Source organism: Hoplias malabaricus, chromosome 2, assembly GCF_029633855.1.
Source record: "Hoplias malabaricus isolate fHopMal1 chromosome 2, fHopMal1.hap1, whole genome shotgun sequence".
NCBI classification, from domain to species: domain Eukaryota; kingdom Metazoa; phylum Chordata; class Actinopteri; order Characiformes; family Erythrinidae; genus Hoplias; species Hoplias malabaricus.
Window position 1 is genome coordinate 57,474,392 of NC_089801.1, and position 26,389 is coordinate 57,500,780.

Below are 26,389 nucleotides of genomic sequence, written 5' to 3' on the forward strand. Positions count from 1 at the left end.
CAAACTCGTATATTGATTTTCTGACCACAGACACATTCACAGCCTCCCTGTATAAAACATCAATCCAAGGTCCTTTGTATGGTATTTTTTAAAAAGGTTTTTTTTAATGTTGATGAAACCCTATTTGGGTACGTTTTGTGAGACACAAAGATTCAGATGTTCAGACAAAATAAGAGCACAGAAAAATAAGAAAAGTCCTAAAAACTTTAAATCTGCAGGAAATCTTGAAAATTACTAAAACACTCGACAAAAAATACCAGAGAAAACAGTTAAACAAAGCAACCAGACATTTAGGAAAAAGTAACATGCTCCAACATCCAGATCAAACCACCAGACCAAACATCCAACAAGATAACAGTTAGCTCCTCTTACACAGAGGGTTAGACATACGTTTATACATGAATATGCTGTTAAACCTCTAATATATTATACATTCTGTAAAAGTTAATTGGGTTTAACACAAACCTCAAAATATATTTAATAATACCCTACAATCTTTATCATCTCAATTTTAAAAGTTTGTTTATTTCCGATTTCTATAGTTTTGTCCAGGCTGTTTAGTAGATCAGGTCGAACAGCATCATGAATAACCCCACATCACCTAATTTGGGTTCAGTTCCCTGCTCAGGGGAACCCAAACCATGACCCGCATTGTGCACTTGAGTCTTTCTGCAAACTCCTGAAGACACGCCCATGAAACAAGTCCTCCAATAAAAATATTACAAAAAACATTAAGGTTGTAGTCTGCAAACAAAGAGAAGCCTCCAGCATTTTCTTCACCTTAAAGCAACAAAGGACTGATACAAACAGGAGTTTTCCTAAGATTTTTAACAACATTAACCTGGTCCACGTTTCTCCTGATGTTTAGAACTTAGCAGAACATTGCCGAACACTTTTTCTATAAATTTCAACTCAGAAGATAAAAAAAATATAAAAATCGATCTGCTTTGAAGCCCCTCAGTGAACAAGTTTATGCTCCATAGAGAGGGCCCCCCACAGGGGGGCGATCATGATTAGGTCCAGACCAGTAGGTGGAGAAAATGACTGATGTGAACCATTAAATTAATGATGAATGAAATTGTGATTCATGTAAAAAAAAAAAAAACATTACCACTGTGGTAATCACTTTGGTAAAAAAAAAAAAAAAGTGAGACAAAGTATAATTTAAGGTCAGTTTGACTGAAGGTGAACTCTATCCAGCCCTGTCCCAGTTTTGTTCCTGCCTTGTGCCTAGTGATTCTGTGTGAGCTCCTTACCCACTACCTCCCAAAACAGAATATGCATGAGTGAATGAATGAAATATAACCACACAACTTCACAGGCCTCAGAGGCAAGAGCCAAAGGAAGACCATACGACCAAGCTGTGTACCTTCTGTAAGAACAGAATCTCAGTCTATGACAACCATGGGCTCATGAGCTGCTGAATGATCTGGCTTTGTTCTCTCTCTCTCTCTCTCTCTCTCTCTCTCTCTCTCTCTCCTCTGTAAATGAAAGTAAACCTGTGGTAAACACGTGCTGAAGATGCTCCATGATTTTGCTTGAATCTACATCTCCAAAATTTACCACACCGTAAAAGAACTGCTGAATCAAGCCTGAAATCCTGCTAAATTTAGTTGGAATGAGATTTAGATTGTGTTGGGACCCCCCCACCCCGTGGTTTAGGGGCCCTCACAGACCTGAGTGGGGTCCATTGTGTTATGGTGTACATAGCTGTAACTAAGCGGTTATCAGATGAATTTGGATGTACGTTGTGTTTCAGATTATTTTGATGTAGGAGGCAGGTACATATCCTTCGCTACCATCTGACCTCTTCACTCGAACCCAGCCGTCTCCCTGATCCTCCTGCATCAAACTCAGCTTCTCTCCGGTCTTCATACCCACCGCCCCCTCGCTGGATCCTGAAATACAGTCAAAATACTCATTACATCTCTCTCTAATATCTCCCCAGTTCAGCCACTGCCAATCCCGCATCAGCGAGGGGTCCCCTTATCACACACTGCAGCCCTGAGCCTGGGAGAACAGCTGTAGCTTGATGTGTAAGTGTGTGTTGTTCTGGTACAAGTAGATCAGATACATCGTCATCCTCTAGTCCTTCATCAGTGACACAGGATGTTGTTGGCTGGATGTTTTTGGTTCTCAGTACAGACACTGAGGGGTTTAAAAACTCCAGCAGCACTGCTGTGTCTGATCCACTCGCACCAGCACAACACACACTAACACACCACCACCACGTCAGTGTCACTGAAGCGCTGAGAATGATCCACCACCACATCACACCTGCTCTGTGGGGGTCCTAAGCGTTTAACTACAGAGTGCGCCAGAGTGGTGAGTGGAGCTGAGAGAGTGGACAGTGAGTGCAGGTACAGGGTCGGTTCCTAATCCAGTGATGGTTCAATGTAAGGAACAGCGATGTGAAGTAGTTACACTGTGATGTTCGTCTGTAAATCTGTGGGTTCAGTGCGGCTTGTTAACATTCACTAAGTCTGGCCTTACGCTCCTCTCATGACCAATTTTACCCTGAGGATGGCCAGCGCCCCCTGTGGGAGGTCTCTGGTAGTGACAGAGTATCTGTGGCTTAGACTAGCTCTCTGAAACCAATCTGTTTCAGCATTAAGCAATTTATCACAAGGTCATCACTAATCACAGTGTTTTAAGAGAATACTAGCATTCAATTTTAAAGCTTACACACACCGGGCTCACTGATGAAACACACACTCCTCTGTGTGATTCCTCTGGGTTTCTCTGTATGTATAAAGCTGGGATGGTCAAAGTCATTTGAACTCACCGTCAAAGTCATACAGCGCCAAGCACTGACCAATAGGAGCGTCATCATCATCATCAAAATCTTCATCAAAGTCATGTTCATATATGTGCTCTGGGGGCTGAGAGGGGCTGGGCCTGGACTCTTTTACTGACAAACACCTGCACATACACACACAACTGTCATATTCATACAGTTTACAGATTAACATTGTGGCAACCAAGTAATGAGTGTGTATTATTGTTTGCAGAAGCTGGAAGGCCGTAACTGTTCTGCACACACACACACACACGTAAACTCTGTCTCTCTTACTTACTTTGGCTGGTTGTTGCTGGGTGCACCAACTCCTCCAACCTCACTCAGCCATGCCTGCAAAACACACACACACACACACTTTATTTTCATGTTCAATATAAGGCACTGATGCCCTCTACTGGTAGGAGTTAGGGTTAGTGTTTTATATAACATGATACAGACAATGAACGAATGAACATTAGGGGTTTATATATAAACGTGTGTGTGTGTGTGTGTGTGTGTGTGTGTGTAGATACCTCATATCTCTGGAGTTCCCCTTTCAGTTTGCAGATGTTGTGGGAGGTCTGGTTGATCTGGGGCTCCAGACTAGAGGGGTCTCCCAGCTGAGAGTTCTGCTCATACACACCCTTCATCTTACTGAGGGCTTCACTAGAGAGAGAGAGAGAGAGAGAGAGAGAGAAAACAGACATAATCAGAGTTCTGTGGAGTGAAGGAGAATGAAATAAAGAGCCACTTCTGTTTCACTAAAGAACCAAAGAGAGTGCTGAATGAATGACGCTGGTGTTACCTCTTCTCCACTTCTTTCTGAATCTCTTTTCTGATCTCGCTGATCTTCTCCTGCAGACGGTTCTTCCTTTGCTCTGGAGGCAGGTGAGAGTAGTCCTCCACTGGAGGGGGCTACACACACACACACAAACACACACACAGAGGGTAATTACTAAACTCAATCCCAAATAAACGGAGACAGTATGTGAAGCGCTAGTCGAGACTGAAAGCAGGGATTTCCAAATCTGCTGTGATCAGTATTTAAATAATCTATAATATTTAACTCCATCATCTTCATTCTTGTGCATAGTTATTGACTTATTCAGAAATTAATGCCTGCAACATTCAAAAACATTGGACAGGGTCTGTATTAGACTAGGAATGCTACAAAACATAAAAAACAAAAAAATATTGTAAACTAAAAAAATGCATTAATTGTTTAGGTATCAAAGAGACATCCAGGAAAATCTAGTTCTATAACACTTTGCAAATAAGTGCATCAGTGAATAATCTGGTTAAAGAACAATGTTCCTCAATGAAGAATTGCAATGAATTTCAGCTATTAGCTCTCTACAATAAATAACATCATCCAAATATTTAGGTAATGCACTAAAAGTTCTGTATGTAATGGGTAAGGCTGAAAGTCCCAGCTGACCTTCTAGCCCTCAGACACACCTGCATTAGAAACCAGCTCATTTTTCTGTAATCTATATCCCAACTGTGCTCTGGAATACTTCTACAATCCATTGTCAGTTTTCAGGTTTTGTTGGAACCTCTTTGGTATAAAGTTGTTGCCAGTTTCTCTGGACTGAGCTCATCGGAAATTGACGTGGATATTGTTCTGAAGTGTTACATTTTCATATTATTCAAGGAGACAATTGGCATCATGTTCTCCAGGTGAAAGAAAAGGAGACACATCCTGTCTGTCACCAGTGCAAAGCTAGTTTATGGATGATAACCTCAAATAATACGGACTCCACCAGGAGAGATTTGGACAAAGTTAAACCAACAACCAACACATTCACACACACACAGTATCATACTGGATTAATGTGATTGGGTTTATTCTAATGTTATTTGTTATAATTAGTTTGTTTGTTTTGAGCAAATAAACACCTAATGCTCAGATAAAAAGCTTTTTAAATAATCTCTGGGGTCTAAATCATTTGCACAGTACTGTGTATTTGCTAAATTAAAATAAGTCAACACCTAACTTAAACAATGTGTCTACTTTATCTATTTAGTACAAGATAAACAGATGGAGAATAACTTTATTACAATCTTATTTAACATATTCTCTACTTATTTATGCATTTGTTTTTTGTTTTTTTTTTGCTTTTTTTTTAGAGACAAGAAGAGAAAGGATCACCGTACCATGTTCTTCTCTGCAGCGGGAACCTGTGAGGAAAGATACAGTGGACACAAAGATAAATGACACCACACACAACAACACACAGTAAACATTCACTGCTTCATTCAGGCTTCATTCTAGAAATCCAGTTTTATTTCCAGCAGTGTAAATGCCTCTAGACGTCTCCGGCCTGGTTCAATGACAGATATCCAACTTTAAGTGTCTAGTTAATATTCTACAATATTCTAGTTGTACAAGTCAATTTACTAGAAATCTTCAAGTTCAAATTCTAAAGTTTTGCTGAAATTCTTCAAGGTCCATGTAACTGTAATAAATGAAATCCCTTTCAGATGTAGTATTTTTAAAATAAATTGTTTACTGTGAAACACTGGGGTGTATTTATTCCACAAAATTGAAACCAGTATTTTCAGTTGGTTATGTACAGTGTGAAGTGTGTGTAAATAGCAGACGGTGTGTACAGTGTGGAGTGTGTATACAGTTGACTAACCTTGTTCTTTTTGAATAAATGTTTGATGCGCCCCTTTGTCGCATGGTTGTGTGTGGTTTCTAGACCAGCTGGTTTAATTCCTTGGCTGTAATCTTCAAACTCCACATCAGCAGGGGGCGCTAGACCAGACTTGTTTTGTTCAATCAGGATCAGAGAGTCCTAAACACACACAATGTTTTCATTTTATAGTTTTGAACCTCTAGACAATATTTATGTATAAACCCTAACTCTAAGCCCTACCAGCAGAGGGCAGCAACACCTCATATTTAATAATGATCAACCTAAAACGTTCTGTGTGTGTGTGTGTGTGTGTGTGTGTGTGTGTGTGTGTGTGTGTACCTGCTTCTCTTTGGTCTTGCAGCTGGCCGTAGTGATCTTGTCCAGACAACTGCCGATGGACGGCAGGATCTTTCTCTCCGTTTCGGCGAAGAGTCGGTACCCTTCGGCCAGTTTCTTTATCCTACTCTCATCCACATCCTGCAGCTTCTGTCACTCAACAGCAGGGGGCACAACCTAAGCTTTATTACTCAGCTTTTAACCACTCACATTTACCCAGAATCCCAAAGGCTCTATAGCAGTAAGACTATATTAACTGCTAAAGAGAAACTTTAATGCAATGCAATGCAATGCTTGTCATAGTAATGACAAAGAAATTGGTTGTCATAGTAATAATGCAGCTATTGCTTTGTATAGTAATGATAAAGGAATTGGTTGTCACAGTAAAAATGCAGACATTGTTTGACATAGCGTTATGTCCGAAATGGCTCCCTGTTTAACTTTTAGGGCACTACTGAGTGAGTCATACATTTTTCTCAAAGAACTAAGTTGAATTCAAGCATGATTTTTAGGACACAATGCACCTGGAATTTATAATAAACATCTGAACTTACTACATGAGCCATATGTGAACCAGGATGCACTGGGTGTCTTTGTTACTAAGCAACCAACAGTGGAAGTGTCTAAATTCACTTGTTTTAGTGAACTCAATAGTGCTCCACTATAGTAGCTCACTACTGATGAGGGAGTAGGGAGACATTTCATTCACAGCCACGGTCAAAATGAAGACATTGTTTGTCAAAGAAATTACATGTCGTAGTAATAACGCAGAAATGGTCAGATTAATGATGCAGGCTCTGACTAACAAATCAGACAGTGGTTGTCATAGTAATGATGCAGGCCTGAGTACTCTAAGGCCTAAGGGCAGAAGGCAGGAATTGCCATAAATGAAGAAATAACTAATGCTATAAGATCTTACTGGCCAAAATGTGTCTCATGTACAGGTCAGATTTAAATCTGAAAATCCAGTTTCATGTGGGTTTTCACTGTTCAGACTGCAGATCAAATCAGATTAGAGCCACTGGACTGGAGCTGGAGAGACTTTAGAGTGGAGCTGTGAAGCTAATGTAGCTAATGTGCAAGGTGCGTTTCTGAATCTTCACAGAATCGTCTCAAACAGTGTGGAGTTAGTCAGTCACCTCCAGTTTAATTATTTAATCTCAAATTTTATGAAATTTAATGAATTCTGTGGTTTCACAGACTGTATCACACTGTAATCATGCTATGTTAGCATATGCTCTCATTAGCTTTGTAGCTCTAGTGTAAAGCTAAAGAAATCTGAAGGGGACTCTCAGATTGACCACTGTTACAGTTAAAGAGGGAGAACCTGGGGTAATTTAAGAAAGTAAAACAAGGTTCTGTGTACTTTTCTTTGTTCAGAGAAATGTTTTAAGAAGTGAAAGATACCAGGAAAGAAAAAGGAAGTACTAAACTATTTCTGTGAATATTCTTCCAAAATAGGGTATTTATCGGGAGTGTGTTCCTCTTCACTGCAGAAAAATCTCTACTCCTGTGGAATCTCTTTAAATAATGGAATTAATTAAATAAATATTGGATGAAAATTTATAATTTTATAAAAGATTTAAATTCAGTATATTTAATTGTTATTTAAGAGAATATCTATGATTCTTGGGAAACACAGTTATCTCTGGTATGTTTACATTCAGAAGCTCTGTATTTTTTTTATTTAATATAGTTTTATGGCAGTGACTGGGAGAAAACAGCTTTATTCACTAACTATAGAGGTGTCTACATTGTTCTAGACATAAAGAGTGTGTCAGAACTGAAAGTGTGAAGGTGTTTGCGTGTGTGTCAGAGCGAGGACAGGTACAGTGGAGTCAGACCGGATGCTGGTGATGAAGAATGTGAAGAATGTGAGGAACTCTGGGGTGGGAACCTTACTGTAATGGCTTTGAACTGTACTCACGTTGAGTATCATAGGGATCTCTCTGTGGTAGTAGTTGTTCTGTTCTTTGTTGTATTTCTGGAGCTGAGCGGCGTATTCATTCTTGCACTCGTCTGCTGTGTGGATACGAATTTGGGCAGCAGCCCTGGCCTGGATTACACACAAAAAATGCTTGCTTATTTAATCATTCACTTATTCTTTTATTAATTCATTCATTCATTGTCTGTAACCTTTATCCAGTTCGGTCCGGAGCTTACCCGGAATCACTGGGCACAAGGTGGGAACACACCCTGGAGGGGGCACCAGTCCTTCACAGGGCGACACACACAATTTGTTTAATATCACCAGTGGTTAAAATAATTGTGATTAACCATTATTAGCTAAGGTCCGAACCACTGCTTCTTTTCAACAGAAAAGTGAGCGAGGCTGGTTGTGTTTCACCAGAGATCCAACCTTTTTTTTTTTGTAAACATAGCACCATTCTAATAGTGTTAATTCAGTCCCTACAACTAGAAACAAAGCAAACTATGTTGATAATAATTATAAATTATTATTTCTATGTTTTTCTATAAAGCACAGCTCAGGGGAGATAAAGTATCAAACTGTTTTGTCGTCCTTTAATGAAGCAGTTTATGCTCCACAGAGTGGGCCAGCCACATGAGGGCGGTCGTGTTTAATTATGGTTGAGACACATCCAAGCCACTAGGGGTCCAAGTAATGGCTGTTTCACTGGATGAAAAAGAATTATCAGTGGAAGAAATGACTGACACAACATACATTTATGTGTATGTGTGTGTGTGTGTGTGTGTGTGTGTGTGTACCTTATCTACGTCCACTTTAGTGGATGTGGGATCCTGGTCCACTCTCTCCATTTGCTGATTGGATTTCTCTGCTTCTTTCCACTCCTTTTCAAAACGCTTCTTAGTCTAAAGTCAACAAAAAACAATGACAATGATCCACCTGCTTGGGGGGTCTTGGTGGGGTGGGGGGGGGGGGTGGGGGGGGTTGATCCTGACCATTGCAAAAGAGGGTGAAAGGTGGCTACAGAGTATTCAGAGAACTGCAGCGTGCTCCTGTGTGGTCAGTCAGTGGAGCTACTAGGTGAGGGGAGAAACCAGGAGGTGTCTTTAAGCTTATGGCTGATGTGTGTATGTTGAGGAGACGTCTAGAGCATGGAGAGTTATTCTCTGTAGAGGTGAATCACACTTCACTCTGGGAGGTTACTGTGGGTGAGGTGGGGGCTCCTGACAACAGAACAGTGATGGGGAGGGGGGATAGTCATTTTAATTTTACACCTATCCCACCTTTTCAGTGTTATCTTGCCCCCATTGAGGGAAACCTCCAGTTCCACCTTAAATGTTGTAGCCCCAGGCTCTAAAATATAAATGCTTCACCTTTGAAGGTGGAAATGGAAATTCAGATACATCTGTGGCTATTTTTTTGGTCGCTTGATTCAGAAGGCATCATAACCCTCTGTTGGAAGTGTGTCTCTGAAAAATCTTAGTTTCAAGGGTTATACAGCCCTCCCCCTCGGCCCCACCCCTTTTTCTCAACATGAATTGAGTAACCCCAACCCTAAGCAAAATGGGGAGGGGGACAGGGGTGTCTAAGGGTGAAATGAGATTCATCCCTTGTGTTTCACTCATTTCATTTGTTCCTCTGTACAAAGTGAGGTTTCTGTAGAGGAGGTGTTCCTTAATTTATTTTTTTCATTTAAAACATGACCTTCATTTACCACCAGCCATGCCAATTATTCAAAGTATGTACCATCTCCAGTTGTTTGAAGCTGTTCTCAAGGTTTTGCTGAGCTTTCTTAACTTCAGCCAGGAGCTGAAACAGAGAAAGAACAAAATGTTCAATGTCTTTTCTGATTTATAAATAATAACAGTAATGAAAGTAATTTAATAATTCCAAATTTTGGAAATATGGGCCAATAGTGTTCATCAACTCAACACGCTCGGAGGAGAACACTAACCTCTGTTCTTCAGACGCAACACGCTCAGAGGAGAACACTAACCTCTGTTCTTCAGACGCAACACGCTCAGAGGAGAACACTAACCTCTGTTCATTAGACTCAACACGCTCGGAGGAGAACACTAACCTCAATTCATCAGACTCAACACGCTTGGAGGAGAACACTAACCTCTGTTCATCAGATGCAACACGCTCGGAGGAGAACACTAACCTCTATTCATCAGACTCAACACGCTCGGAGGAGAACACTAACCTCTGTTCATCAGATGCAACACCCTCGGAGGAGAACACTAACCTCTGTTCATCAGACTCAACACGCTCGGAGGAGAACACTGACCTCAATTCATCAGACTCAACATGCTCGGAGGAGAACACTAACCTCTGTTCATCAGATGCAACACGCTCGGAGGAGAACACTAACCTCTGTTCATCAGACTCAACACGCTCGGAGGAGAACACTAACCTCAATTCATCAGACTCAACACGCTTGGAGGAGAACACTAACCTCTGTTCATCAGATGCAACACGCTCGGAGGAGAACACTAACCTCTGTTCATCAGACTCAACACGCTCGGAGGAGAACACTAACCTCTGTTCATCAGACTCAACATGCTCGGAGGAGAACACTAACCTCTGTTCATCAGACTCAACACGCTCGGAGGAGAACACTAACTTCCGTACTTCAGACTCAACACGCTCGGAGGAGAACACTAACCTCTGTTCATCAGACTCAACACGCTCGGAAGAAAACACTAACTTCCGTACTTCAGACGCAACACGCTCGGAGGAGAACACTAACCCCTATTCATCAGACTCAACACGCTCGGAGGAGAACAATAACCTCTGTTCTTCAGACGCAACACGCTTGGAGGACAACACTAACCTCTGTTCATCAGACGCAACACGCTCGGAGGAGAACACTAACCTCAATTCATCAGACTCAACACGCTCGGAGGAGAACACACCTCAATTCATCAGACTCAACACGCTCGGAGGAGAACACTAACCTCTGTTCATCAGACTCAACACGCTCGGAGGAGAACACTAACCTCAATTCATCAGACTCAACATGCTCGGAGGAGAACACTAACCTCTGTTCATCAGATGCAACACGCTCGGAGGAGAACACTAACCTCTATTCATCAGACTCAACACGCTCGGAGGAGAACACACCTCAATTCATCAGACTCAACACGCTCGGAGGAGAACACTAACCTCTGTTCATCAGACTCAACACGCTCGGAGGAGAACACTAACCTCAATTCATCAGACTCAACATGCTCGGAGGAGAACACTAACCTCTGTTCATCAGATGCAACACGCTCGGAGGAGAACACTAACCTCTGTTCATCAGACTCAACACGCTCGGAGGAGAACACTAACCTCAATTCATCAGACTCAACACGCTTGGAGGAGAACACTAACCTCTGTTCATCAGATGCAACACGCTCGGAGGAGAACACTAACCTCTGGTCATTAGACTCAACACACTCGGAGGAGAACACTAACCTCTGTTCATCAGACTCAACACGCTCGGAGGAGAACACTAACCTCTGTTCTTCAGACTCAACACGCTCGGAGGAGAACACTAACCTCTGTTCACCAGACTCAACACGCACGGAGGAGAACAATAACTTCCGTACTTCAGACTCAACATGTTTGGAGGAGAACACTAACCTCTGTTCATCAGACTCAACACGCTCGGAAGAGAACACTAACTTCCGTACTTCAGACGCAACACGCTCGGAGGAGAACACTAACCCCTATTCATCAGACTCAACACGCTCGGAGGAGAACAATAACCTCTGTTCTTCAGACGCAACACGCTTGGAGGACAACACTAACCTCTGTTCATCAGACTCAACACGCTCGGAGGAGAACACTAACCTCAATTCATCAGACTCAACATGCTCGGAGGAGAACACTAACCTCTGTTCATCAGATGCAACACGCTCGGAGGAGAACACTAACCTCTGTTCATCAGACTCAACACGCTCGGAGGAGAACACTAACATCTGTTCATCAGACTCAACACGCTCGGAGGAGAACACTAACTTCCGTACTTCAGACGCAACACGCTCGGAGGAGAACACTAACCCCTATTCATCAGACTCAACACGCTCGGAGGAGAACAATAACCTCTGTTCTTCAGACGCAACACGCTTGGAGGACAACACTAACCTCTGTTCATCAGACGCAACACGCTCGGAGGAGAACACTAACCTCAATTCATCAGACTCAACACGCTCGGAGGAGAACACACCTCAATTCATCAGACTCAACACGCTCGGAGGAGAACACTAACCTCTGTTCATCAGACTCAACACGCTCGGAGGAGAACACTAACCTCAATTCATCAGACTCAACATGCTCGGAGGAGAACACTAACCTCTGTTCATCAGATGCAACACGCTCGGAGGAGAACACTAACCTCTGTTCATCAGATGCAACACGCTCGGAGGAGAACACTAACCTCTATTCATCAGACTCAACACGCTCGGAGGAGAACACACCTCAATTCATCAGACTCAACACGCTCGGAGGAGAACACTAACCTCTGTTCATCAGACTCAACATGCTCGGAGGAGAACACTAACCTCTGTTCATCAGATGCAACACGCTCGGAGGAGAACACTAACCTCTGTTCATCAGACTCAACACGCTCGGAGGAGAACACTAACCTCAATTCATCAGACTCAACACGCTTGGAGGAGAACACTAACCTCTGTTCATCAGATGCAACACGCTCGGAGGAGAACACTAACCTCTGGTCATTAGACTCAACACACTCGGAGGAGAACACTAACCTCTGTTCATCAGACTCAACACGCTCGGAGGAGAACACTAACCTCTGTTCATCAGACTCAACACGCTCGGAGGAGAACACTAACCTCTGTTCATCAGACTCAACACGCACGGAGGAGAACACTAACTTCCGTACTTCAGACTCAACATGCTCGGAGGAGAACACTAACCTCTGTTCATCAGACTCAACACGCTCGGAAGAGAACACTAACTTCCGTACTTCAGACGCAACACGCTCGGAGGAGAACACTAACCCCTATTCATCAGACTCAACACGCTCGGAGGAGAACAATAACCTCTGTTCTTCAGACGCAACACGCTTGGAGGACAACACTAACCTCTGTTCATCAGACGCAACACGCTCGGAGGAGAACACTAACCTCTATTCATCAGACTCAACACGCTCGGAGGAGAACACACCTCAATTCATCAGACTCAACACGCTCGGAGGAGAACACTAACCTCTGTTCATCAGACTCAACACGCTCGGAGGAGAACACTAACCTCAATTCATCAGACTCAACATGCTCGGAGGAGAACACTAACCTCTGTTCATCAGATGCAACACGCTCGGAGGAGAACACTAACCTCTGTTCATCAGACTCAACACGCTCGGAGGAGAACACTAACCTCAATTCATCAGACTCAACACGCTTGGAGGAGAACACTAACCTCTGTTCATCAGATGCAACACGCTCGGAGGAGAACACTAACCTCTGGTCATTAGACTCAACACACTCGGAGGAGAACACTAACCTCTGTTCATCAGACTCAACACGCTCGGAGGAGAACACTAACCTCAATTCATCAGACTCAACATGCTCGGAGGAGAACACTAACCTCTGTTCATCAGATGCAACACGCTCGGAGGAGAACACTAACCTCTATTCATCAGACTCAACACGCTCGGAGGAGAACACACCTCAATTCATCAGACTCAACACGCTCGGAGGAGAACACTAACCTCTGTTCATCAGACTCAACACGCTCGGAGGAGAACACTAACCTCAATTCATCAGACTCAACATGCTCGGAGGAGAACACTAACCTCTGTTCATCAGATGCAACACGCTCGGAGGAGAACACTAACCTCTGTTCATCAGACTCAACACGCTCGGAGGAGAACACTAACCTCAATTCATCAGACTCAACACGCTTGGAGGAGAACACTAACCTCTGTTCATCAGATGCAACACGCTCGGAGGAGAACACTAACCTCTGGTCATTAGACTCAACACACTCGGAGGAGAACACTAACCTCTGTTCATCAGACTCAACACGCTCGGAGGAGAACACTAACCTCTGTTCTTCAGACTCAACACGCTCGGAGGAGAACACTAACCTCTGTTCACCAGACTCAACACGCACGGAGGAGAACAATAACTTCCGTACTTCAGACTCAACATGTTTGGAGGAGAACACTAACCTCTGTTCATCAGACTCAACACGCTCGGAAGAGAACACTAACTTCCGTACTTCAGACGCAACACGCTCGGAGGAGAACACTAACCCCTATTCATCAGACTCAACACGCTCGGAGGAGAACAATAACCTCTGTTCTTCAGACGCAACACGCTTGGAGGACAACACTAACCTCTGTTCATCAGACTCAACACGCTCGGAGGAGAACACTAACCTCAATTCATCAGACTCAACATGCTCGGAGGAGAACACTAACCTCTGTTCATCAGATGCAACACGCTCGGAGGAGAACACTAACCTCTGTTCATCAGACTCAACACGCTCGGAGGAGAACACTAACATCTGTTCATCAGACTCAACACGCTCGGAGGAGAACACTAACTTCCGTACTTCAGACGCAACACGCTCGGAGGAGAACACTAACCCCTATTCATCAGACTCAACACGCTCGGAGGAGAACAATAACCTCTGTTCTTCAGACGCAACACGCTTGGAGGACAACACTAACCTCTGTTCATCAGACGCAACACGCTCGGAGGAGAACACTAACCTCAATTCATCAGACTCAACACGCTCGGAGGAGAACACACCTCAATTCATCAGACTCAACACGCTCGGAGGAGAACACTAACCTCTGTTCATCAGACTCAACACGCTCGGAGGAGAACACTAACCTCAATTCATCAGACTCAACATGCTCGGAGGAGAACACTAACCTCTGTTCATCAGATGCAACACGCTCGGAGGAGAACACTAACCTCTGTTCATCAGATGCAACACGCTCGGAGGAGAACACTAACCTCTATTCATCAGACTCAACACGCTCGGAGGAGAACACACCTCAATTCATCAGACTCAACACGCTCGGAGGAGAACACTAACCTCTGTTCATCAGACTCAACATGCTCGGAGGAGAACACTAACCTCTGTTCATCAGATGCAACACGCTCGGAGGAGAACACTAACCTCTGTTCATCAGACTCAACACGCTCGGAGGAGAACACTAACCTCAATTCATCAGACTCAACACGCTTGGAGGAGAACACTAACCTCTGTTCATCAGATGCAACACGCTCGGAGGAGAACACTAACCTCTGGTCATTAGACTCAACACACTCGGAGGAGAACACTAACCTCTGTTCATCAGACTCAACACGCTCGGAGGAGAACACTAACCTCTGTTCATCAGACTCAACACGCTCGGAGGAGAACACTAACCTCTGTTCATCAGACTCAACACGCACGGAGGAGAACACTAACTTCCGTACTTCAGACTCAACATGCTCGGAGGAGAACACTAACCTCTGTTCATCAGACTCAACACGCTCGGAAGAGAACACTAACTTCCGTACTTCAGACGCAACACGCTCGGAGGAGAACACTAACCCCTATTCATCAGACTCAACACGCTCGGAGGAGAACAATAACCTCTGTTCTTCAGACGCAACACGCTTGGAGGACAACACTAACCTCTGTTCATCAGACGCAACACGCTCGGAGGAGAACACTAACCTCTATTCATCAGACTCAACACGCTCGGAGGAGAACACACCTCAATTCATCAGACTCAACACGCTCGGAGGAGAACACTAACCTCTGTTCATCAGACTCAACACGCTCGGAGGAGAACACTAACCTCAATTCATCAGACTCAACATGCTCGGAGGAGAACACTAACCTCTGTTCATCAGATGCAACACGCTCGGAGGAGAACACTAACCTCTGTTCATCAGACTCAACACGCTCGGAGGAGAACACTAACCTCAATTCATCAGACTCAACACGCTTGGAGGAGAACACTAACCTCTGTTCATCAGATGCAACACGCTCGGAGGAGAACACTAACCTCTGGTCATTAGACTCAACACACTCGGAGGAGAACACTAACCTCTGTTCATCAGACTCAACACGCTCGGAGGAGAACACTAACCTCTGTTCATCAGACTCAACACGCTCGGAGGAGAACACTAACCTCTGTTCATCAGACTCAACACGCACGGAGGAGAACACTAACTTCCGTACTTCAGACTCAACATGCTCGGAGGAGAACACTAACCTCTGTTCATCAGACTCAACACGCTCGGAAGAGAACACTAACTTCCGTACTTCAGACGCAACACGCTCGGAGGAGAACACTAACCCCTATTCATCAGACTCAACACGCTCGGAGGAGAACAATAACCTCTGTTCTTCAGACGCAACACGCTTGGAGGACAACACTAACCTCTGTTCATCAGACTCAACACGCTCGGAGGAGAACACTAACCTCAATTCATCAGACTCAACATGCTCGGAGGAGAACACTAACCTCTGTTCATCAGATGCAACACGCTCGGAGGAGAACACTAACCTCTGTTCATCAGACTCAACACGCTCGGAGGAGAACACTAACATCTGTTCATCAGACTCAACACGCTCGGAGGAGAACACTAACTTCCGTACTTCAGACGCAACACGCTCGGAGGAGAACACTAACCCCTATTCATCAGACTCAACACGCTCGGAGGAGAACAATAACCTCTGTTCTTCAGACGCAACACGCTTGGAGGACAACACTAACCTCTGTTCATCAGACGCAACACGCTCGGAGGAGAACACTAACCTCAATTCATCAGACTCAACACGCTCGGAGGAGAACACACCTCAATTCATCAGACTCAACACGCTCGGAGGAGAACACTAACCTCTGTTCATCAGACTCAACACGCTCGGAGGAGAACACTAACCTCAATTCATCAGACTCAACATGCTCGGAGGAGAACACTAACCTCTGTTCATCAGATGCAACACGCTCGGAGGAGAACACTAACCTCTATTCATCAGACTCAACACGCTCGGAGGAGAACACACCTCAATTCATCAGACTCAACACGCTCGGAGGAGAACACTAACCTCTGTTCATCAGACTCAACACGCTCGGAGGAGAACACTAACCTCAATTCATCAGACTCAACACGCTCGGAGGAGAACACTAACCTCTGTTCATCAGATGCAACACGCTCGGAGGAGAACACTAACCTCTGTTCATCAGACTCAACACGCTCGGAGGAGAACACTAACCTCAATTCATCAGACTCAACACGCTTGGAGGAGAACACTAACCTCAGTTCATCAGATGCAACACGCTCGGAGGAGAACACTAACCTCTGGTCATTAGACTCAACACACTCGGAGGAGAACACTAACCTCTGTTCATCAGACTCAACACGCTCGGAGGAGAACACTAACCTCTGTTCATCAGACTCAACACGCTCGGAGGAGAACACTAACCTCTGTTCATCAGACTCAACACGCACGGAGGAGAACACTAACTTCCGTACTTCAGACTCAACATGCTCGGAGGAGAACACTAACCTCTGTTCATCAGACTCAACACGCTCGGAAGAGAACACTAACTTCCGTACTTCAGACGCAACACGCTCGGAGGAGAACACTAACCCCTATTCATCAGACTCAACACGCTCGGAGGAGAACACTAACCTCTGTTCATCAGACGCAACACGCTCGGAGGAGAACACTAACCTCTATTCATCAGACTCAACACGCTCGGAGGAGAACACACCTCAATTCATCAGACTCAACACGCTCGGAGGAGAACACTAACCTCTGTTCATCAGACTCAACACGCTCGGAGGAGAACACTAACCTCAATTCATCAGACTCAACATGCTCGGAGGAGAACACTAACCTCTGTTCATCAGATGCAACACGCTCGGAGGAGAACACTAACCTCTGTTCATCAGACTCAACACGCTCGGAGGAGAACACTAACCTCAATTCATCAGACTCAACACGCTTGGAGGAAAACACTAACCTCTGTTCATCAGATGCAACACGCTCGGAGGAGAACACTAACCTCTGGTCATTAGACTCAACACACTCGGAGGAGAACACTAACCTCTGTTCATCAGACTCAACACGCTCGGAGGAGAACACTAACCTCTGTTCATCAGACTCAACACGCTCGGAGGAGAACACTAACCTCTGTTCATCAGACTCAACACGCACGGAGGAGAACACTAACTTCCGTACTTCAGACTCAACATGCTCGGAGGAGAACACTAACCTCTGTTCATCAGACTCAACACGCTCGGAAGAGAACACTAACTTCCGTACTTCAGACGCAACACGCTCGGAGGAGAACACTAACCCCTATTCATCAGACTCAACACGCTCGGAGGAGAACACTAACCTCTGTTCATCAGACGCAACACGCTCGGAGGAGAACACTAACCTCTATTCATCAGACTCAACACGCTCGGAGGAGAACACACCTCAATTCATCAGACTCAACACGCTCGGAGGAGAACACTAACCTCTGTTCATCAGACTCAACACGCTCGGAGGAGAACACTAACCTCAATTCATCAGACTCAACATGCTCGGAGGAGAACACTAACCTCTGTTCATCAGATGCAACACGCTCGGAGGAGAACACTAACCTCTGTTCATCAGACTCAACACGCTCGGAGGAGAACACTAACCTCAATTCATCAGACTCAACACGCTTGGAGGAGAACACTAACCTCTGTTCATCAGATGCAACACGCTCGGAGGAGAACACTAACCTCTGTTCATCAGACTCAACACGCTCGGAGGAGAACACTAACATCTGTTCATCAGACTCAACACGCTCGGAGGAGAACACTAACTTCCGTACTTCAGACGCAACACGCTCGGAGGAGAACACTAACCCCTATTCATCAGACTCAACACGCTCAGAGGAGAACACTAGCCTCTGTTCATCAGACTCAACACGCTCGGAGGAGAACACTAACCTCTGTTCTTCAGACTAAACACGCTCGGAAGAGAACACTAACTCTATACTGTGCTGACATGTATCACTCAGAGTGATGGGGGAGAGGGAGGACCATTTTACATTCTGATTTGTCTTAGTTTTAACCTAAAGGTAGGATCTTTATAAGATATTTTGATAAATTCATTATTATAAAATATAATATATATAAAATAAAAGCTTTGTTTATCTTCTTTTCCTCACACTCTTCCTCTCCAGTTTGAGGTCATGCAGATTTTTGGTGAGCTCCACGCAGATCTGGACGCTCATGTTTTCCGCCAGCTGCTCCCTGTGTGTGGCATAATCGTTCAGCTCATTCACCACTTCCTGAAATGCCTGCTGATTGGTGAATCTGAAAACAGGACAGATATAAACGCAGCATGTGATTGGTTCTTAAACAGCAGAACTGATCCTGAAATAATACCTAAACAAATACATGTAACTCAGTCGTTTAGATTTACATTGTATTTACTGAATAATATCAAATGTAAATTATTTGTAAAATTAATCAAATTTAAATTGTTTTTGTTTTTAAAATAAAATGACAGCTGTCATGTTTAATGCTATACAACAGTTACCAAAAAATCACAAAGTAGGAGAATGCTAAAAACATTTTTAATTTATACTGATTTAAACCTTGACTTTTACCTTCTTCTTATCCAATGATTTAGGAGCTTTCTATGAACCTTTCACTTTCTAAATGTGTCTCTATTTACACAATAAATCTCTGTGGTTCAGTGAAAACCCTGGACATTTTTACATTTTTACACTCACAAAAAAAGTTTCAGAGAAAATTAACACGTCACAAATTTTATTTCACTTTAGAAAAGCCCCAAAGGTTGTGGAAATAGAGTTTGTAAAACTGACACTTTTACCTCTCTCTCCCAAACACACACACACACACACACACACACACTTACTTTGTCTCCTGGTCCTCTTTGCTTCCTCGCCTTGAATATTTTTTACAAAGACCCCTGTAAGACAAAGAAAACTTTAGGAACACACACACTCCTACATTATGATTAATATCTAGTATCAACATCAGTGTCAGTTCCTCTATGGGTTTTTCACTGTCCCTTTTCAGAACTCTATATGATGCACTGAAAGTCCAGCTGAAATAAGAGGGTGAGAGCTGAGAATAGTTCTGGGGGGTTGGTAAAGTGAGACATTCCACTCATTTATAGGATGTACTTGAATGAGGATTAAATTATTGTGGCTTTGGTGACAGTGTGCAGCTTTCAGACATGTACCATGTACAATGTACATACACACACACACACACACACACACACACTTGCCTGAGCTGTTTGGCATAGGTCTGCTCGATCTCCGTTCTCTCTTTGACAAACTTGATGTAGCGCTCCACCAGCTCTAGACCGGACTGAGTGTGTTTCTCTATGACATCATGCTGGTCCTGTAACACACACACACACACACACACACACATACACAAAGTTTGTCCCAAGACCCCAGAGTTTGGGTGGATAAATTAAATCATAACCTTGTGTGTGTGTGTGTGTGTGTGTGTGTGTGTGTATGACGTCATCACGCTGATGTAAACGTGGGCCTGGTGATTCTGGGACTTTCTAATCCTGAGGAGAGTCCGCTGAGTGAATGAGGATAGTTTTCTGGTCGCTGTGAGAAGGTCTGGGGGAAGCTAAAAGAGCAGAAGTGGGAATTCACCACCGAAACCAAAACTGACCGCTGTCAGAAACAAAAGGACTGCTGTTTACAAACAGACACTTGTTTACCGTCTTTCAGCCCAGATCCCTGCAGCATAAAACACCCTGAGCCTTTCCCTTCAGAATAAACCTCAGGGAGAGAATGTCCCCTAAAGAATTACTTCAGTGAGCTGCATGAAATTCCCTTTCACTGTTTCACTGAACTGAGGGGTTTTATTGCACTGACTGAGGTTTTGTTTCCATGACAACAATGCCTCAGAAAAAAACGTCACCTGAACTTTTTCAATAAATGCAGTGGAAAAGAAAGAGCCACAAGAAAAGAAACCCACCCTGGACCGAGGAGGAGAAGAATATGGGAAAACAAAGAAGAAGAAGAAGTAAAGCGTTATCGGGTGCCGTAAACGGCAGGTAACACTAGATGGTGCTGTGTGGAGGGTCATATGTTTAATGATGGTCAAATATGTCTCATCACTCAGAACAGCGTTACACAATCAGCTTCAAAAACCTCAAACACATTCTCTGTCTTTAGAGAGTTAAAGGATATATATGTGATTCTGGGAATTGAAATACTCTGTAGTTTGTTTACATTCAGAAGCTCCACATTGTTTAAGGTGGAATCGTATATTTGAGTAAGAAATGAATGTTGTCTGTATGCGGCTGAAGTGTAATTCGTGAAGTGTTTATTCACTGTTTGACTTCCCACAGAAACTCATGTGTAACTTGAGCTGTTTAGTTTTGTAGCACTTTTGCTCTGTGTTTACTTTCATGCAGTTAGCAATAGAGTTAGTTCCACCTTAAGTAATGTAACTGTAACAGCAAAAATGAGTCAGTGTTACCCCCCTATTAGCAGGAATGGAGCAACATTTACATCTCGGTTGGTGCTTTTCAGTGTTTCATAAAGCTTATGTGAAAATCATGAAGGAAACATTTAAGGGGAGCTTTTATATCCCTTCAATAATCCTAAGGGTACTGAGAATGAAGTAGTTTTTTGCAACATTTTTAAAGTAATACTTAAAGGTGTAGTTCATTGATATAATTCAAAAACTCCATGTACTGCTCTGCAGTCAGTTTGCCCTGGAAACCGCTCTAATGTGTTTATGAAGACCCAATATCTGTAAATGGGTAAAAAAAACAAAGTGTCTGGGTCCAGTACGCTAGACTTTCTCTCTCTCTGCTCATGGCAGAGAAACGCAATCTGGAGGTTTTTAGACAACGGAGAGACTCCAAACACTCAAAAGCACCAACTGAGATGAGGATGTTGCTCTATTCCTGCTCCATACGGGGTTAACACTGACTTATGTTTAATGTATCGGATCACTTAAGGTGGAAATGTCTCCAAACTCATGAGACAGCTAACTACATTAGTGGCAGTGCTAATGAGTTTCTGTGGGAATTCTGTGGGAACAGGGAAATGTCCACTTTAGGTGTTTTACTGAACTGGGCCTAGAGCCTTCAGTTCTACATCCTCCAGCACAGCCCGAGCAGGACAATCAGGTGGTCCCTGGGGTTACGGTGTAGATTAGGATGACCAGATCTGAGATGGTGAAAAAGAGAACACGCTCCAGGGGGTGATGAGCTCTCGCCCCTTGCTTCCGTTGTATGCTTAGCTGAACCTATGTGTGCTTTTAGGACCTTTACACCTTTATTACACAGGGGAAAACATGGGAATTTCTTTTTTAATTCATCTGAGGACTTACATTTACATTTTGGCATAGCTGCTCGAGATGAAGGTAGGTACATGAGTTTTGCCTGACGTAAACAAGGACTTCTGATGTGCAGTGAAGTGCAGACTGACCAATTAAATGTTTACAGAGAAGGTTATCGACCAATAGCGGTAGCTCTACAGTCAGACCGTCCAATCAGAAGGTTTTAGGCTACTTCACCACTCCCCCTTCTCACTCAAGCGAACCAATCGGAGTAGGGGAGGGCGGGACTAGTTTGTGAATGAAACGCTTATCGAAATTCTATGTAAACTCTAGAAAAACAAAATCCCGGACGTTTGTGAAATTCCGCCTGGACATTTTTTTAAGTCTAAAAAAGAGGACATGTCCGGGTAAAAGAGGACATCTGGTCAACCTAGTGTAGATTTCACTGTGTTTATCTCAGGAGCAGCCACATTCTGAAGCTTGTGAGGGTGTTTATGTGTGAAATACATCAATGACTGTGTGTGTATTACTCTGAGGAAACCAAAATCTGACCACTTTTCCACTGCACATTCCCCACACGACTGATTCCTACTGCTCTCTACTGATCTCTTCTGGACTCCACTGATCTCTACTGGACTCCACTGATCTCTACTGGACTCCACTAATCTCTACTGGATTTTACTGATCTCTACTGGACTCTACTCTCTGATTGGTCCCTGGTTGGTTTCCCACAGCTCCCCCTTGAAATGTATCTGGTGTCATCTCTAAACCCCTCTCTCTATGGGGAACAGTGGGCTTTGGAAACCACAACAACGGCGGTAACGTAAAGCGGTGTTTACTCATGGTGTATAGGCGTGTTGTTGTTGTTGTTGTTTGGGACTGAACACAGCTCCGTCGTCAGTTCAGATAGATCAGTAGATTTTGTTCTTTCCTTGTTGCAGCGTCCAGCTCTCGCTGGATTCTTTCTTCGGCCACTGATCCAAGGAGTGTTTGAACCTCTTTCAACCTCTAGACCATGGCATAATTTTACGAGCTGCCATCACGAGTCGGATAAAAAAAATGTGATGCTGCAGCTGGAGATTTTACAGATGGAGAGTTGGTGCTGGACGTCTGCGTTGCATGGTGTAGAGCGATGACTCTCTCTGGACAATCGGCGCTCTGTAAGGTTTACACACCACGGTTTAGTCCCTAATCGTCTCGCTCTGAATCATGAGAGAACAGTGACTAAACAAGAACCTGCTTCCAGATCCAGGACCTGATTTACCTGGTAGAGAAGGGTAGATGAGTAGAGTCCAGTAGGGACCCTGCAGTGGGTAAAACACCGTGTGGGGACGTCTCGTCCTTGTGGAGACCATCAGCTGGAGCCCACAGTTTACATCAATACATTTTAAGATGATGTTACGGTTTGGATAAAATTAACACTCCACAAAATACCTGGAGGTCTTTGTAAAGTTCTGACAATGTATGGAAGAAATTTGTGAGTGTATGTGAGTGCTTTACACACACACACACACAATCCTGTTAGACAAGTCAGTCAACTCTCAGTTCTTTGGCTGGCTCTATAGCTGTGAGACTAACACACACACACACACACACACACTCACTCACTCACACACTCTCTCACAGACATATCTGGAAGTTAATCTGAGATCTGAAAGTATACTCTGAAACTCTTCATAATAAAAGCTCTTTGCTGTTATTTCTGGAGGTCAGTAAAAAATCATCTGAACATTATTCAGATCAACCTCCCAGCGCACAGAGAGGAAGAGGAATGTAGATCAGCAGGAAATACCCCTCTCTATATCTCTGTCCTTCTGTTTCTGCGTCTCTCTCCCCCTTTCCTCATTCTTGCTCAGTCCTCTGTCCTCTTTCATTCTCCTTGCTCTCCATGGCTCTGAAGATGAAGTGAGTTTGATTGACAGCAACTTACGCCTCGTCCAGTCTCTTACAAACCCGTCCTACCTGCCCCCACCCCCCCCACACACACCCGACCCTCCCTTCAACTAAATCTTCAGAGTGGGATTAACCCGGGGCTTCTGTATTAATTTTAAATGTGATGTAGTTTCCATTTTAGCGAAACTGTGGACGATACCCCAGCACACACTTCACCAACCTGAGCAGTGACACACTGTTTTAATAAAAACCTTTATCATTTTCATTTCTATTGATTTCTAACTTAATGCTTATTTACTGATTTGTTTTAATAACATTTTAATTAGTTACTTGTTTTATGGAAAAGTCACAGTACACTTAATATCATGGACATTCAGTCAATTTTATTCTTTTTTTTTTTTTTTTTTTTTTTTTTTTTTAGGAGAATTTCAGTTACTGAATAAACTTCTTGGAAAATGTCCATTTTGGGAAACATTTATTAATGAGTTTTGTTTCCTGGAAAAAGGGAAATTAGTTACTGGTTTTTTGGTTGGTTTTCTTCTGGAAAATGTATTTTCTCTTTCCTTTTTGAATTCTGAAATTCACAATTTCTGAATGTGTTTTTCTAGAAAGATCAGAGTGAAGCCTGTTTTCCTTTAAGTTAAAAGTCTGTGAAAAACAGGAGAGTCCAGTTCAGATGTGGAGCTTTAATCCTGCACCTGCTCCTCAGCTCCTCAGGGGTTAAACCTCAGCAGAACTCGAAGCCCCCTCGACTCCTGGAGTCTGGACAGAGCAGCTGTGACTCTCGGATCTTTAAGGTTTAAACTAACAGAGGAATGTGGAGTAAACTCACCCACAGCGCCGTGCCCCAGTCCATGGCTTTAACTTAAATCTGTCGTCCCAGAAATGTCCACACAGCACCACACACAGCGTCCCTGAGTGAGCGGTGAATAAACAGATATAAGGCTCTGGCTACTGTCCTCCACTTTAGTCTCTCAGGCTTTAGGTCCTCAGTCCTCTACTCTCTCAGAGCAGGGCTTTACTGCTGCCCTCTCTTCTGCTGTGTGTTTGTGAGGTTTGGAGAAGGGCGGGACTCCCTCTGCTCCTCCACTTGCAGAAGTGTGTGTGTGTGTTAAAGGCACCAGATCAACACGCACACACACACTCAGCTTGTGTCTTTTCCTCTGAAGTTCCTCTGAAGCCTGGTCTCAGCTGAAGTTCTGTTGCCTCCAGTTTCACTTCAAAAAGTGAGAGATACACAGACTAATTTGGATGAAAGTGGTAAAGGTTTTGCAGGGGGCTCAGGTCAAGGGTGGGACCCTCTCCACAGGACACTGTCTGTGTTCTCTCTGTGTCTGTGTGGGTTTCCTCCAGGTGCCACAATCCACACACACTATGGTAGATGGAGTGACTGTTTGACACTGTCCACGGGTGTGTGACTGGGTGAAATCGTCCACAGGTGTATGACTGGATGACTATGTGAAATCGTTTTCAGGTTTGTGACTGGGTGAGTGTGTGACACTGTCCACAGGTGTGTGACTGAGTGAGCGTGTGAAATCGTCCACAGGTGTGTGACTGGGTGGCTGTGTGAAATCGTCCACAGGTGTGTGACTGTGTGGAATCGTCCATAGGTTTGTGACTGGGTGAAATCGTCCACAGGTGTGTGTGAATGGGTGAGTGTGTGACACTGTCCACAGGCGTGTGACTGGGTGAGTGTGTGAAATCGTCCACAGGTGTGTGACTGTGTGAAATCGTCCACAGTTGTGTGTGACTGGGTGAGTGTGTGAAATCGTCCACAGGTGTGTGAATGGGTGAGTGTGTGACACTGTCCACAGGTGTGTGACTGGGTGAGTGTGTGACACTGTCCATAGGTGTGTGACTGGGTGAGTGTGTGAAATTGTCCACAGGTGTGTGACTGGGTGAGTGTGTGAAATCGTCTACAGGTGAGACTGGGTGACTGTGTGAAATGGTTCACAGGTGTGTGATTGGGTTAGTGTGTGAAATCATTCACAGGTGTGTGACTGGGTAAGTGTGTGAAATCGTTCACAGGTTAGTGACTGGGTGAGTGTGTGACACCGTCCATAGGTGTGTGACTGGGTGTGTGAAATCGTCCACAGGTGTGAGACTGGGTGAGTGTGTGACACTGTCCATAGGTGTGTGACTGGGTGAGTGTATAAAATCGTCTACAGGTGTGACTGGGTGACTGTGAGAAATCGTTCACAGGTTACTGACTGGGTGAGTGTGTGAAATTGTCCACAGGTGTGTGACTGGGTGAGTGTGTGAAATCGTTCACAGGTTAGTGACTGGGTGAGTGTGTGAAATCGTTCACAGGTTAGAGACTGGGTGAGTGTGTGACACCGTCCATAGGTGTGTGAAATCGTCCACAGGTGTGTGACTGAGTGAGTGTGCGACACTGTCCACAGGTGTGTGACTGGGTGAGTGTGTGAAATCGTTCACAGGTTAGTGACTGGGTGAGTGTGCGACACTGTCCACAGGTGTGTGATTGGGTTAGTGTGTGAAATCATTCACA

General features: G+C 44.1%; 1 protein-coding gene across 1 annotated transcript; it reads right to left on the reverse strand.

Annotated features, from left to right (window-relative positions):
- Nucleotides 1-4: 4 nt before the first annotated feature.
- Nucleotides 5-24,868, reverse strand: trip10b (thyroid hormone receptor interactor 10b). Its single transcript, XM_066660449.1, has 15 exons — nt 24,713-24,868; nt 19,958-20,073; nt 19,580-19,633; nt 18,864-19,011; nt 9,431-9,493; nt 8,485-8,589; nt 7,685-7,813; nt 5,761-5,907; nt 5,422-5,580; nt 4,937-4,960; nt 3,585-3,694; nt 3,313-3,445; nt 3,078-3,130; nt 2,786-2,922; nt 5-1,898 (listed from the first exon to the last, which is right to left on the reverse strand). The coding sequence occupies exons 1-15, from the start codon at nt 24,734-24,736 to the stop codon at nt 1,756-1,758; spliced, it is 1,545 nt and encodes a 514-aa protein (XP_066516546.1). The 5' UTR covers nt 24,737-24,868; the 3' UTR covers nt 5-1,755.
- Between the last annotated feature and the right edge of the window lie 1,521 nt (nt 24,869-26,389).

Bases quoted from the DNA above. Each gene is read 5' to 3' on its own strand.
- trip10b (XM_066660449.1), bottom strand. From the start codon at position 24,736: ATGGACTGGGGCACGGCGCTGTGG. The intron at 3,446-3,584 runs GTAACACCAGCG...CTCTCTCTCTAG, and splicing joins CAGAAAGAAGTGGAGAAGAG to TGAAGCCCTCAGTAAGATGA. The intron at 3,131-3,312 runs GTATCTACACAC...TGTGTTTTGCAG, and splicing joins GGGAACTCCAGAGATATGAG to GCATGGCTGAGTGAGGTTGG.